The sequence below is a fragment of the Trichosurus vulpecula genome, chromosome 2, assembly GCF_011100635.1.
Source record: "Trichosurus vulpecula isolate mTriVul1 chromosome 2, mTriVul1.pri, whole genome shotgun sequence".
NCBI lineage: Eukaryota > Metazoa > Chordata > Mammalia > Diprotodontia > Phalangeridae > Trichosurus > Trichosurus vulpecula.
In genome coordinates this window covers 395,282,499-395,298,191 of record NC_050574.1, presented here as the reverse complement: position 1 = coordinate 395,298,191, position 15,693 = coordinate 395,282,499, and the positions used below count along the sequence as shown (strand labels likewise).

General features: G+C 38.5%; 1 protein-coding gene across 1 annotated transcript in view; it reads right to left on the bottom strand.

The window, feature by feature from the left end:
• Window positions 1–440: 440 nt before the first annotated feature.
• Window positions 441–15,693, bottom strand: part of JADE3 (jade family PHD finger 3) — a 185,272-nt gene continuing 170,019 nt past the window's right edge. The window contains exons 10-13 of the mRNA XM_036746832.1: window positions 15,365–15,481; window positions 7,094–7,567; window positions 3,464–3,581; window positions 441–1,618 (exon numbers count right to left, since the gene is read on the bottom strand). Coding sequence (XP_036602727.1) covers window positions 705–1,618; window positions 3,464–3,581; window positions 7,094–7,567; window positions 15,365–15,481 — 1,623 coding nt within the window. The 3' untranslated portion in view covers window positions 441–704. The remainder of the gene's footprint in view (window positions 1,619–3,463; window positions 3,582–7,093; window positions 7,568–15,364; window positions 15,482–15,693) is intronic.

Genomic DNA, 15,693 nt, shown 5'->3' with positions numbered 1-15,693 from the left:
AGAGAAACATAACCTTTTTGCAAGGGGTAAAGAAAGGGGATTATCTAGAGGTCAGTGAGTTTGGCAGCATCCATACTGTTGGTCTCTTGGTCTCAACTCTTAAGACAGTTTACAGATTTCCACAAAATTAGAAACTGACGGCAGAGCAGGACCTCAGTTTAGTAGCTAGGTACTGCAGGAGCAATAGGAATGTAGTTGTAGTGTCTGCAAAACATACCCTCTTGTAACCCCTTAAGAAGCAAGGGCTCTTAATTCCTATGGCTACCAGTGGCAACCTGGCACTTCAATTACTTATTGCTAACAATAAGTCTCGCTGAGAACCTGGCATAATGAAAATAGGTTCCTGAAGTAAAAAATCAACCAAAGTATTTTTTGAGCATCTACTATGTGCTCAGCTATTCCTTATTCTCTCTCATGCATGCACACACATATTTCACATACATACATACATACACACACACACACATTCCCTATAACAGAACTAAAAACAATTAAAAATCTGTTGACTCCTATATGCCCTTGCAGAAGATGGGTTTGTAAGACTTTTTAAAACTGCCCGCCAATTCACTGTTGAACAATTATTTCACCCTTTTAATTGCATTTCCTCCTAACATAGGCATTATATTTTAGAATCCTTTGGTGTCTAGGTTTGCACCAATACACTGGGATTATATAAATGCTGAGTTACCCTTTTAAGTTTCTAATCACCTTTGCACTGAACTGTGGGAAACCATACTTGTTTTATTTCTGCTGCGACAATCTCTTCCAAAATCCTTGGAAGGACTTTCCCTGTCTGAGCTGTTTCTTCTTATCCTGATTTGTTCTTTATTCTCATCACTTTCTGCTTCAGAGTCACTAAGTTCCAAATCGGGGCAATACCCGTCATTTTCCTGATACGGTGCTCCTCCTGTCTGATACTCAAGAGTCTGCTTACTCCATAAACGCTCCTTGGAGTTAAGTCTTCTAGTTGACTTTTCACAGCATCTGAGGTCTTCTGTGGTCCTCACCAAACTATTGGTTGCCTCTTTAAAGGACCTACTGAAATGTTCAATGGAAGATTTTCTAAAGCTGCTCTGACTAGACAAGTGAGTGGAAAGCACAGGCTCTTGTTCAAAGGGAGTCTGACTAGAATTGTCTCTTTGTGTGACATCCCCTGACCTGCTGTTGCCCATCAAGCCATTGGACTTTGCAAACCTAGAGTTCTGTTGTATTTTCCCATTTCCAATGGAAGACTGCCCCTGCAGTGCAGCTTGAAGGGCCAAAGGCTTACCAAGAGACTGCCCACGATGGAACTCAGAAGGCTGAGCTAGACCAGAATCTTTTGCTTCATTCCTAGAATGGCTGAGACTGGCTAGCAGCCCATTGCTCCTGCTGTCATGGGAATACCTGGAATAGGATTTCATTCTCATTTCAAATGTCTCCTGGGGCATCTGCATACTTTTTTTGTTGTAATTTGGGGCTGAGTTGCTATTTTCATCAGGTGAGAGAGGTCTGTTATTGGCTTTCACTGAGTTGTTTTTGGAGTCTCCCAGTGCTGATTTAGGCATTTTTAACTTTAAGGTTATTCTTGGAGGTGGATAAAACAACGTGTTTTCTAGTGCACTTGTCAGAGGATGTCCTAAGGAAAAAGAAAAAGATTCATTTTAATAGTCAGTTGACGTTAACAATTGATATCTTCCTAGCAGAGCAAAGTCATCAATATTAAATAACGTCAATTTTTTTTAAAAGGACACATCTTCAAAAGAGGTATCTTGCAGTAGTGGTTCATGGATTAGACATCAACAGGCTCAAATCTGCTCTTGGAAACACCAAAGATTACCTATATGGCCTCCAACTCTTGATTCTCAGTAATTATGTACATACACACACGTAGACCTCCTTCCTCCTCTCCCCTTCCTCCCATATTTCCCTTTCTATCTGATTTTGAAAAAGAAATCAAGAAAAGCACTTTTAGGATGGAGATTCCTACAAAAAGACAGTAGGAATTTCATACATGAATCATCAGGAATGCTCCGAAAACTTCCTTTCCTTGAACTTTTATCTACTTTAGCATATTATTTCACTTCAATTCTTCAAGGTAATTCCCTTTCCTTGACCAAGATCCACCTGGTAGCAAGCAGAACTTAATTTTTAATGTCTTGTCTCCCCCATTATGAGTGTAAACTCCTGGAAATCAGGGGTTCTCCGACTATTTACATCCCCAGTGCTTTAGCACCAAGTCAGAACTTAATAAATGCTTTTTCATCCACTCATTCATTGCAATAGCCACAGAGCCTTAGTAGCTATGAGTTTCCGTGTCTGATGGTGCCCAACCTTCTGGCAATGAGCTTCTTTTAATTAGGCTGCTCCTTGGATGACAGACTTGTATAGCATCACCTGTCTGAACTCCAAGCCTTTCTAGCTTGGAAGGACCTAGTGAACTTGTACTCCACTGCCACAACCTTTGAGACCTAGGGTCATCTACTTCTGCTCATGACCTAATGAAACCTACTATAAATGCTCCATGATTTTAGAAGATTAAAACAAATCTCCTATAAAGTCAAACCAAAACCAAAATATTAGAAATATTTTCATTATTTTAGAGGGGAACTATTTTTACTTAGTCTTAGCTATCCTGGTTTTGTGAATTTGACACTATTATCTATCCTAGAATTACCACTTCATGACTAAATGTGAAAATTCTGGGATGGGTGCAGACAGAATGGAATCAGGTCTTTTGGTCACAGGTGATAGGTTTCATTCTTGGCTGCATTGGGTAATCTATGACTGAGTTATTTCTTGTAATTTGCAACTTTGCTTTCCCTATATAACTATTCTGAGTATAGTGAAATACAGAATAACGTCAACAAACAATTCTATTTGTATAGGAATGCATATTTCTCAAAATACTCACTCGATTCTTCCAGTAATCTTCTGAGGTATGCAGGACTAGTATTGTTACCACCAGTAATCAGAATCTACCACAGAAATGCTACTGCTAATTCTGCTGCTGTCTCTGGACTCCCCAAGCTTTGCTAGGTGCTACCAAATGCCTTGTCCAAGCCAGAAGGCCTGTGCAAGCTCTACTACCCCTGGCTGCTGCCATACTATAACCAGAGAATAGCCCAGGAACAAGAGGCAAAGTGTTCCCCAGTTGTAGAAACTCTTTAACTCTTGACCCATCCAACTCTAAATCCTACAAGAATTCTTTCACGTCCTTAGGTAAAGTGTCCAAATAATTGCAAGCATTATTATAACAACGTGGTGAGAGGTAGTATAGAGTAGTGGAAAGAAAGCTGGTCTCAGAAAGAAAACCTAGGTTCAAGTCCTACCTCTGACAAGCTCTCTGGACATCTGCATGTCCTTGGAAACTCTCTAAGACTTTCAGATGCAATATATAAGCTGATCAGCACCAGTAAAGGGAGTTTCCTCATCAGAGGCTCCCTATAGTTTTGACCCAATTATAATACTAGTCAGTGGTTACCTGTAGCAATTTCCTGGTTAGCAAGCTGGACTTGAAAATTGAAGATCTGTTCATGAACTTTGCTGTGGGACAATTTCAGCTTCTCTCTCCTGCTGACCATGTAGCAGAGGTTTCTGACCTAGAAATCCAACCACCCCCAACAGGCAGAGGTTTAATTGTGTGAAGCAGATCTAGCACCTGGGATTACAACAAATTCGGTTGGGGGTGGGGTGCACAACATAAGAACTAGATAGTAAAATATACACACTAGAATCATATGCAAATAACACAAAAAAGACATTAGGAATTTCATACACGAATCATCAGAAATGCTCCAGAAATCTCCCTTCTTTGAACTTTTATCTACTTTGGCATATTATTTCACTTCATTTCATCAAGGTAATTCTCTTTCATTAACAGAGATTCACTTGGTAGCAAGAAGAACTTAATTTTTAAAGTTTTGTCTCCCCCATTAGGAGTATAAGCTCCTGAAAAGCAGGGGTTGTCTATTTACATCCCCAGTGCTTTAGCACAAAGTCAGCACTTAAATGCTTTTTCATCCATCCATCCATCTATCCACTCATTCATTGCAATAGCCACAAAGCCTTAGTAGCCATGAGTTTCTGTGTCTGAAAACATTTATGATCTGGTGCCCAATCTTATGGCAACGAGCCTCTCTTTATTAGGCTGCTCCTTGGATGACAAACTTGTACCTGTCATCTGTCTGAACTCGAAGCCTTTTCAGCTTGGAAGGACCTAGCGAACTTGTACTCCACTGACACAAACTTTGAGACCTAGGGTTAACTACAATTTGAGGTATGCTGGAGCCAGTTCAAATCAGTTTACAAGAGCTGATTGTTAAATTTTCAAGGTTTGTACTTACAACTCAAAAATCTGCAAAGACTACAAATCAGGGCTTGATTTATTGTGTTAGTGGTTGGCTCAACTTAAGAAAGTAATGGAGAAAATGTTAATAATGAAGATTAAACTTAAACATGTGTTTTGTACACATTCCATTCCCCAAAAGTTGGCTTTTAAACACTAACTAGTACACTCTAACTTGGATCAGAACTTAAATGGAGGCACTTCAGTATCATTCTCATGTGTGCATGTATGTATACATGTGTATATACACACAGAGACATATATGTAAAAATATCCAGAGGATATAATTAATATAAAGTAAAGGTTTTAAATTGTTGACTTCCTTTTAAAACCTTTAACATAAAATCTAACTCAACAGTACTTGGATTAGACTGAGGGCAAAGAAGTGTTAGATTAGTAGGGTAGGGGAAATGGTATAAAAAGTCTATTGGAAAGGGATGGGATAAAGATTTTTCCTACTGTGACCTCAGCTAGCATCAGCCATACACAAATTATGTTCATCATGAAAGGTAAAACTCCTCTAAAAAACTCATGGAATGAATATGACTCTTGAGAATTACAGTCACTTTTAGGACATTTTGCATGAATGTAATTTATCAAGTCGAGACCATTAATGGCCTGAAAAAAACCACATCTGCTTAAGCAGAGTAGGTAGAGGCAGAGGAAAATCCCACAGGTTTAGGTTATCAGGCTGGATTAGGTGAAGGATCTCCAGGGCCACAGACAAGTTTGGAAACATGGAAACCAGCATTTTGCTGACTTTTTTCAGGCATAACCTCTCATACCTAACAAATTATTACTGTAGCTGGGACCCAACTTAAAATTTTTCACAAAGACATAGCTATGTCAGGATGAAATAAAACAGAGAATATGTTAAGCTGTATGTTATAGCACTTGGGAAGAAGGTCCAGGTTGTTCCTCTTCAGAGTTAGCTAAAGTAGCTGGTAATTGGTCTATGCCCAAGTTTTTTTCCCTGACCCTATGGAAACCCATAATTCAGTGTACCTTCTTCCTTAAAGTAAGGTAAATTTAGCTAGTGCCAGTCCCATTCTTCTTTGGTGAGGAGGCAGAGCAAAGAGAGACAATCTCCAGAAAGAGGTAAGGTGAAAGACAGTTGTTTGTGTTTTCAAGAAATTAATTTAAGATTTAAAATTGACAAGGAGGCTTTTTAAAAAAACTCCCATGGATATTCTAATTTCCTCCCAAGAAGTAAGGCACTTGGGAGGACTGCATTAAATACTTTAGAGGTGTTCTTCTCAGAGGTCTGAGACAAACTCTCAAATTAGTTATCAGCAATATGTTTTCCCCCAGGGTTGCTTTTTGTTATTATAATCAGTGATAAATCAGCAGTTTTATAAGGAATTACTGACTACTGATCAGAGAAGCAGACTGTCAAGTCTGTTCCCACCCCCATTTTATAACTCCACACATTCAACCCCCCTCACTCACACCTCGATCATTTGGTTAGGATAATTAGTTTACCTTTGCTGAGTAGTGAGTGAGGCAAAACTTACTTTGACAATATCTTAGGCAAAACGATCTCAGACTTTCATTTTCAAGTTCTAGTGGCTTCAGTAATTGGTGTTGTCACCCCAAATCATAAACTGTACATTAGAAAGGTAATTTACTAAGCTGAACCCACTGTGTTGGTCTGAAAGGATGATCCTGGCTAAGTGGGTGAGTGTTTAGTTGATTGGACATGAGAGAATTTCACAACTTTAGGTAAATAGGCTGGATTAGGTGAAGAATCTTGAATGTGTGCTATCTTGACACATAGTTCAGGGCCCTGTACCTAGTAGGTACTTCATTAATTCTTGATTGACAGATCCTAAATTGGGAGTTATTGGGAGTTCTTCCTTGCTAGCTAAAACATAAAAAAAATAAAACAAAAACAAAAAAGACCACCTCAGCCCTCAACCCCAGCCTGAAATCTTGGTGTCAACAACTATCAGCAGGGGGAGAAAAAAAAAGAAGAGCTGGACAAATCAGGGTGTCTCAAAAGTCTTGGTGCAGTGTTAAGCTTTGGGACACCTTGTATGACCTTTTCAGATAATCTTGGCTATAATGGTAAAACAATATAAATGAGAATAAGCTTACAGGTTTGATAGCTATCATCTGTTTAGGAGGTACAGCAGACAGGGCACTGAACTTCAGGTCAGTTCAGACACTTACTAGACGTGTGATCCTGGGCAAGATACCTAACCTCAGTTTCCTCATCTGTAAAAAATGAGGATAATAACATTCCCTACCTCCCAGGGTTTCTGGGGGGATCAAATGAAATAATAGTTGCAAAGTGCTTAGCCTGGCACATGGTAAGCACTATATAAATGTTAGTTATTTTTATCATCATTATATTAAATTATAATATCACATATCATTATTTGATATATGTAAAATCAAATAAAAAATGATGTAGGTTATATCACACTGTACTGTAATACACAATCACAATATGATATTTAGTTATAACTAAATTATAATTAATAACAATAAATAATATTTGTAAAGCAATTTGCAAACCTTAAGGCATCATATAAATGATGGCTATGATGATGAGATGACAACGATGACAGTTATTCTTACCCAACTGTGATTTTTTTTTACTATTTGCCCAAACCCCAACACTGATAAGCTACTTTCTGCAGTTTCAGGGAACTAAGGTTATAATAATGCCAAAAGAAGGACAATATTATAAACAGTTTTAACTTAGAAGAGGCTTATTCTGTTTAGCCAGGTACACAGTTTTCTACCAGGCTTTTTACTCACCCTCTCCAGATCCTGTCTCAGATGCATAAACATTCTCATGCGGGTGTGAATGCTATCTTCTTTTGGCTGCACTAGGCCATTCTCTTCATCCTCCTTAGGAGGAAATAATGGCTTATTAAAATTACTTTTTCGTTTTAATTTCCAGTAATTGTAAATGAAGTCCACAGCAAGTTTTGGGAGGCCAAGTTCTGCAGCAACATCCTCTACTTTTACCAGGGAGTAGAACTCCTCTTCTAGCTCTCTTAATTTCTGGGCCCGCAGACTGGTTTTCTCACTTTCAATCTGGTTCTGATCACCGGTGCTTTGGGAATGATCACTTGCATCAGTCAAAGAGCTCTGTTTGTTTTTGCTATGCTTGAGGCAGTATGACTTGAATTTGACTTCATCCCCATCATCGAGGATAGTCTTCATCTCTAGGCTATGCTCAAATGCACAGGTAACATGAAATGCTGTGATACAGCTTTTTACAGAGCACTGAAGAAAGAAAACAGAATAAAACTCAGCATCAGCCAGGGGGAAGAGAAAATACACAAGTGTCAAAAACCAAAACAAAACTTAAAGGCTTCCAAGAAGCAAGAGATTCTATTAACACAAAGCTGTTCTAAAACCACACATCCATAACACAAGCTTTAACAGTTCCTAGGGAAGTAATCAAATCATTCTCTTGAGAAAACAGAACAACAGTCTCACTGGGATCACCAAAGCAGAGTATGGCTTTAAAAGGTTTGAAATGATCATTAGTAATGATAGCTTATTTTATGTTTGGGTTGGTTTTTTTTAAATATTTGTTATCTATCCATGTAAGATAGGTAAGTGCCACTTCACAGAAAAGGAAACTGAGACTCAGAGAGATTGTGATCTCCCTGAAATCATCTATCTATTAAGTAGCTGTCACTCCTCAAACCTAGATCAAAGGATTCCTTGCCCAGTGTTACTGCCGCTACACAAATATAACTAAAATGTGTCAGAAATTGTTTCATTCTTCTGTAAAAGCACAGGTTCATAGAATCATGGATTTAGGTCTAGAAGGAACCCCAGAGGTCACCTAGTCTGCAACCCTTAATCTATAGATGAGGAAACAGAAGTCTAGGCTTTCCCAAGGGCACACAGGTAGGATGTGGCAGTAAGGTTAATCCCAGGTTCCCAGACTTCAAATCCAATGCTCTCTCCACTGTACCATTTCCAAGGTAGCAGTTTAAAGTAAATACTTTTTCAAAATGATTTCACAATGTCTAAGATTACTATTGTTTGTTATAAGTAACAATGTTATTGATTTTTTTTTCACGAAGATAAACAACATGTGTTTTCATGACTGATTTTTTTTGTGTGTGGGGCAAGGGTGAGGGAAGAGAATGGAAGAAAAAGTAAATGTTTTGAGAAAACATGGTAGGGGTGTCAGAGTTAAAATGAACAGATCTTCTCATTTTGAAATACTGCATATATAAATAGAGATTGTTTTATCCTTATTTTTACACTAGAATTTTGATAACTAAAAGGTTATCAAAGGTATACGTTATCAAAGGTTAACAAGGTACATGACCTTGGATACCAACCGATTTTGTCATTACATTTTGGGTCCCTTGCTCTTTCTCCTTAGTAACTATTTAGAGTTCAAAAATCAGAAATCCAATACCTGAAAAACCTGGACAAAATACTCCAAACGCTTCCAAGTACACAAGCTTAACTAAATCAATTCTACTGATGTTCCTGTTGAATAGTTTTCAGTTGTGTCTGACTCTTAGTGACTCCATTTAGAGTTTTCTTGGCATCGATACTGGAGCAGTTTGCCATTTCTTTCTCCAGTTCATTTCACAGATGAGGAAACTGAGGCAAACAGGATTAAGTGATTTGCCCAGGCTCACACAGCTAGTAAGTGTCTGAGACCAGATTTGAGCTCAGGAAGATGAGTCTTCCTGATTCTAGCCCCTGCACTCTATTCACCTCCCCACCCAGCAAATAGTAATTGTTTGTTGAATTGGGTTCCATCCAGGAACTCTATCCATCACCCTCAATTCTACTGATAGCTGAGCTCTAAAGAGCAGTTCCAAGTAGAGCTTGTGCATGCTACACATGCAAAATAACTCTCCAATCTATCGTAGGATCGCATATTCGGAGCTGGAAGAGATCTTACAGATCAGTTAGTCTGCTCACCCAAACCCCTCATTTTACAGATTTGCCCAAGATCACACGAATGGGGTAGTAAGGAACAGAGCTTGGATCTGAAACCAGATACCAATTTCCTCTGACTCCAAAATCAATGACCTTTCCATTCCATTGTCCTATGCTGCCTCTTGATAAAAGGTATGCAATGGTGAATAGTGCAGCCCTAAACAGTTACATTTAAGATGCATTCAACAAGCATTTTTTTCAGGCCTACTAGGTGCAATGTGCTGGCTCCCTATCACTTCTAGGATCAAATATAAAATCCTCTGGCATTCAAGGCCCTTCATAACTTGGTCTCTCTTACCTTGGCCATCTACTTACACCTTATTCATTTCCACGTGCACTGTGATCGGGTGACACTGGTCTCTTTGCTGTTTTAAACACAAGATACTCTTGATTCTGGGCATTTTCACTTGCTATCCTCCATGCCTAGAATTCTCTCTCTCCTCTTTTTCATCTCTTGACCTCTCTGGCTTCCTTCAAGTTCCAGCTAAAATCCCAGGATTTGTGTTTCTCAATCCCCCTAGTGCTTTCCCTCTACTGATTATCTCAACTTTTATCTTGTATAGGTTTTGTTTGTGCATAGTGTTTTCATGTTGTCTCCCCAGCCCTTACCTACAAAGGACATTTGAAGGAAGATGCTATCTGTATCCAGAGGGAGAACTGATAAATAGATGTACAGAATGCCATTTCTAGGGCAGGGGGTGGGGGGAGGAGGGGGAAAAAAGAAAAAAATTACATAACTTTATTACATATTTAAAAGGAATAGCAAGTTGTACATAAGAGATTTGCAGTTTCATGTTAAATCATCTTTTTTATTATACTGTGTTATAGAAATGCTTGTTTTATTCCATAAATTAAAAATAAATAAAAATTTTTAAAAAGAAGCTGTTTTGCTTATTGGTTTTGCTCAACTTTTTTTCTCTGCTACAAGATTCAGTGTAGTGAGTAAAGGTATATATTGAGAAATGATTGTAACAGAAAACAAAATGCATCTATAAAACTTTGAAATAAAACAAAATAGATAATTGATTTTTAAAAAGTAGAATCTTACTGACTGAAGATACAAAAACAGAAACCAAAAAACCCCGGCCTCAAGAAGCTTACATTCTACTAATTCTACATCCAAATTACATTTGTAAGCAAATTATTAGAACATTTACTAAGCATATTTAGAAATGATCTTTGTGGTTATATATTTTGTGGTTCAGGGCTAATTTAAAAAAAGTATAGTGAGGCCTTGCTCACAAAGACCTCATCTCTCATATGTGAGCTGAACTCCTGTATGTGAGTGATTGGTCAGTCCCACAGCACTCAGTAAAACTTCAACCTATAACAAAGACTATAAAGCAGGTCATCTCTTTCTCAATCCAGTTTGTCAGAGGGGAGAAGAAACCATCATCACCAGATCTTGGCCTTGGATCATGGAGCTATGACAGACTCCCTCACAGTACACATTCCAGAAGGGAAACTTTTTTTTTCAGATGTAAGAGTTTAGTGAGAATCCAAGGGAAACTGGAACTAAGTCCAAATACCCAATTTAACGCTTTAGAACAAAGTTTATGAATTTGGAAGCACATGGTTTATATGTCACCACATAGGCTAGCGAGTGTTAAGTTATTCTCATATTTTCCTGGTTCTAGAATTGGGATATTCCAGTTCTCCTAGGAATGTATCGGTTGAACCCGTCATGGATGCCAACACCCAAGATATGATTTCTCTCTCATCTACTGCCTGCTGAGGGGACAAGTGAGCCTGACACAAAACCCAGTGTCATCTCATTAAAGCCTGCTCTGTGACTTGTTAGACCTGAGTAATTAATGACAAACACTAGATTAGATAACATAGAATGTAAGAACTTCACAGCCTTCAAGAAAACCTTGGATTTTTTTCTCCCATTCTCCCCAAGGTACTCTACCAATTCCTACTTTCTGCAGGATGAAAGAATTTATGCTCTATGTTTCCTATTATTATCCCTACATAAGCCTTTAGGACACAGTGTTGGGGATTTTCTATCATTTATAGAATTCAAAGGGAAAAAAGCAAAAATTAGTTTAGGATTAAGGAGGATACTTCTTGGAAAGGGATTCTTACTAAAATATCTATTTTTTTGTTGTTGTTTCTAATAAGTAAGATGGCCGTTCCCTGCAGTATTGCCAGAGATTCCCAGGGCAAATCATGCAATCTCATCCAATCCAAGACCCAATGGAATTGTAGATATTTGTCAAAACTTTTGGCAAGTCCTCCAAGATAAAGAGGATGGAGTCTAAAAATCTTTCTTGGTCAGTCATATTCTGCTACCTCTTGGCTAAGATGTCAGACTCCCATTAAAAAAAAGACATACAGAGGATATCATTTAACATAAGACCAAGGAGGACTTGGCTTTAAATGCTCTACAGTTATACAACTTTTTTAAACTAATAAAAGGGGAATAAAAAGGATCTTTTCAGTTTAAAGTTCTAAAACGCACAGACATAACTATGAATTAATCAAAAGAAAATTAAGTGACCAAATACTTAAATACAATATATGTCCCTCAAGAAACTAGAATCTAAAGAATTGATCTAGTGTTAAAATATAAATAGCTGGATGCCTACCTACTGATGTGGTTGGAGGAAACAACCTGTTCTTGTCACTGACAAAAAATCCTTATTCTCCTACTGAGGAAAGAAGTGAGGAGAGGAGTGGCAACTAAGGGGTGCCACAGTGCACAGAGTAGTGGAAAAGTTCAGAAAAAGTCAGGAAGACCTGAGTTCAAATCCAGCCTCAGATACTTGGTAGCTATGTGAACCTGGACAAATTACTTTAATCTCTGCCTGTCTTGGTTTTCTGATCCGTAAAATGGGGGTAATAATAGCACCTAGCTCCCCGGGTTGTTACGAGGATCAAGTGAAATAATAATTGTAAAGTGCTTAGTACAGTGCCTGACACACAGTAAGTGCTGCATAAATGTTAGTTGTTATTGTATTAATAATTATTATTTCTACTAGCTGTGCAACCCCAGGCAAGTCACTTAATTGCTGCCTGCCTCAGTTTCTTTATCTGTAAAACAGGGATAATAACACCAACTACCTCCCAGGGTTGTTGGGAGGATAAAATGTGACAATATTTGTACAGTACTTTGCAAATCTTAAAGTACTATACATAGGCTATAGAGGAAATATTTAACTATTAAAAAATTTTAAAGCAACAACTATAATAACCAAAACTTATGCATTACTTTATGGTTTACAAAGGTCTTTCCTTACAACAACGCTTTGTATCAGATGCTGCAAGTATTATTATTTCCAGTTTACAAAGGAGGAAACCAAGTCTCAGAGAAGTGATGTGAGTTACCCAGGGTCACAAAGGTAAGAGTCAAAACCCAGGTCTCTTGTCTTCAAATCCAATGAGTCTTCCATTATATTCTACTACCTCTCATAAATTGCTTATGAGCAAATAACATCCCGTCTACTTTTTAAAGCAAAGTAATTGTCACATGTTTATAGATCTTTTGAGATGAAAAAGGACTCGAATTAATTTAGGGAATTTTCTTCTATTCTTGTTACTTCAGAGAAGGAAAAACATGTTTACCAAATTAGAACAAAGATTTGGAACTCAGTCTTATCTAGCTCATAAGCCCTTGGTAATATTTGCTATAACTACCTTCATAAAGTCTTCCCAAGCATCCCAGGCTGAAGGGATGAAACCTCCCTCTGAAATCCTCCAGTGATTATTGTTGCTAAAATTTGTTCTGCAATTAATCAAGTTATAACTTTAATTCAACACTTATTAAGCACCTAGTTATATGCAAGGGTCTTTGCAAAGATTAAAAATAACACAGTCCTTATCCTTTTAGGAGCTTACCTAGGATCTATATCAGGTTTCCAAATAAGTATGATACAAGGCTGAAAGTGATGGGGCAAAAGAAGGGTCCATTCCAAGTGTTATGAGAAATGTGAGGAAGTAGAGATTACTTTGGGGGATGGGGAGTAGGGAAATCAAGTTACATGAAGGAATTGTGTTTGTAAGAAGAAAGACTTCAACAGATGCAGAGGGATTTGGGGGTGGGAAGTCTACTGCAGTCATAGGGAATGGTGTGAGCAAAGGTGCTCGAGACAAGAGAAAACAGGAGAACTGTGGAGAGTGTTCCAGTTTGATTAGGACATAAAATACATGAAGGGACAAGAGGTAAGCTGAACAGATTGTCTGGATGAACCAAACTAGCTCTTCTCAATCCACTGGCTATCTGCATCTTAGTCACATACCTTTGTCCTGTCTGGTTCCCCTCTGCCCTGCCTCTTCTCTAAAAATCCCAGTATCTGTAATCTTCTATGCCTGAGGCCTCCCCATCCAGGTAATTGATGTCTCCTTGTCTGTGACCTCGGAGGTAGGAAACCAATCAGACCTTACAGAATGAGATGAATCCCATTCCTCCCTATAATACCCTTGGTTACAATCAGTTTGCCTGAGCTGCTCTGGTCCCAGAGCTGCCTTTATACACCTAATAAAGTTTAACCCCAAAGTCCTGATGAGAGTGTGGTGGGACAACGTGCCAAGTCCCAAGAACAACCTCTTGGACGTTCATCATGGACTCACTCCCTCTTCCGTAGCCTGAGGACCAATGTGCCTGAGAATGCCTGGAGATATTCAAAGAAACATAACTTTTCTACCTTCTTCCTTCTCACTCTGGAGGTGTCAGTGGTAATCCCAGAGACAGAGAAACAGAGAGAGACAGAGAGGTGGGGGGGAGGGGAAGGGGAGTTAGTAAGCTGCTCCAGTATTCTTAATGTTCCTCCCATTGTGTTTTTTTGGGGGGTTTCCAATTAAGCCGTATGGCCTTCCCTTAAATGCTTTTAGCACTGATTGAATTTCTCACCTGATTCTTCTGTGAATCACCTTTAAGTACTGGCAAAGGGCCTCAATAGGAATTTAGACCTTATAGGCAATGGAGAACCACTAAAGGTATTTGGGTAGCAGAGTGATAAAATCATAACTGAATATAATGATTACTTGGGGAGTGGAATGAAGGATGTTTGGAGAACTGGGGCTGCCTGAAGGAAAGCTCTGTGACTTCATTAGTGTAAGGAACTCCTAATAATGAAACTCCAGCAATCATTCTACAACTTAATAGTCTTAAAGAGTTGCCTGGGATCACTAAGAGGTTATTTGCCAATCACAGCATATGTCAGAGGTAACACTTGAATCCAGACCTTCCTTCCTCTCAGACCAGATGTCTATCCACTATACCATGCCACTAGGGAGGTTGTTAACAATAGTCCAACCAAAAACTAAATTGGTTGCAGTGAGAGAGAAGACAAATAAATACTGCCAGAGAGAAGAGTATGTGGTGGCTGATCGGAATGTGTGGCTGGATAGAGAAGGAGGAATCTGAGGTTCAAACCTAGGATGATCTGTGATTTCATCAGCATGGGGTAATCTGTCCACTAACACAGATTAAATTGTTCTATGACTTCGCAAATGATCTTCAAGAGATGTTACAGAACAAAAAAATCATCAGACCTCTGCACACTGAACAAGGCTAGTCATAGGATTGACAGATAGAATCTATTCCAAAATCCCGCTTGGTAGGATCTGTTGGGGATTGAGCTCCACTGGCATCAAATCAGGATTTTAGCCAAAAAAGGTAAGGAAATTAAAAATAACTTAATTTTTGAAAAAAAAAGTCTTCTATTAACTGTGTAGTTTGCTACAAGGTCCCCTAACCACTCTTTCACACATGCTATATTCTAGTCAAATTTGGTTACTTAAGATTTACTAATCTCATTTCCTGATCCTATACAGCCTTGGTTCCACCCAACATTTCTACTTGTTGAAATCTTCATAGCAATTTGAGGTCCAGCTTAGGTGCCACCTCCTCCATGAAGCCCTCCCTGAGTCCTTCAGCTATAAGTGATTTTCTCTTTCTCCAATTTCCTCATACTACTTTCAACTCTCCTCTATACTTTTAATTTGTATCACATCTATTTTCTTATCCCAGCTACTAGACTCTAAGCTTCTTGCATAAGGACTGTGTCCCATTTGATTTCGGTATCCCCAGTGCCTCGCATAAGTGCTTTAAAAAAGTCTCATTACTTTATGTTGCACATACTTCTCAGGAGGACATACCTGAATACAAGCTCCCGTCTTTAACTTGCATAAACTGCAGACTAAAGACCATCGGCTAGGTGGGATGTGAGAGACTTTTGTGATTGGTTCCATCCTTTCAGGGCAAGCAATGCTGACCTGAAAAAAACAAAAATATCACCGTCAATTATCCTCCGAGTTCTCAAAGCACACCCTATACAATATAAATTGTTTCACTGAAAGGTAAAGATGAAAAGATAGAGTATTCCTTAATAGAGATAAAAATAAACCCAGAAACAAAAGTAATTTGCACCTAACCACTGTTCAGGTTTATCATTTTTGGCAAAGGAAATAATAGTGTCCCAAAAGGT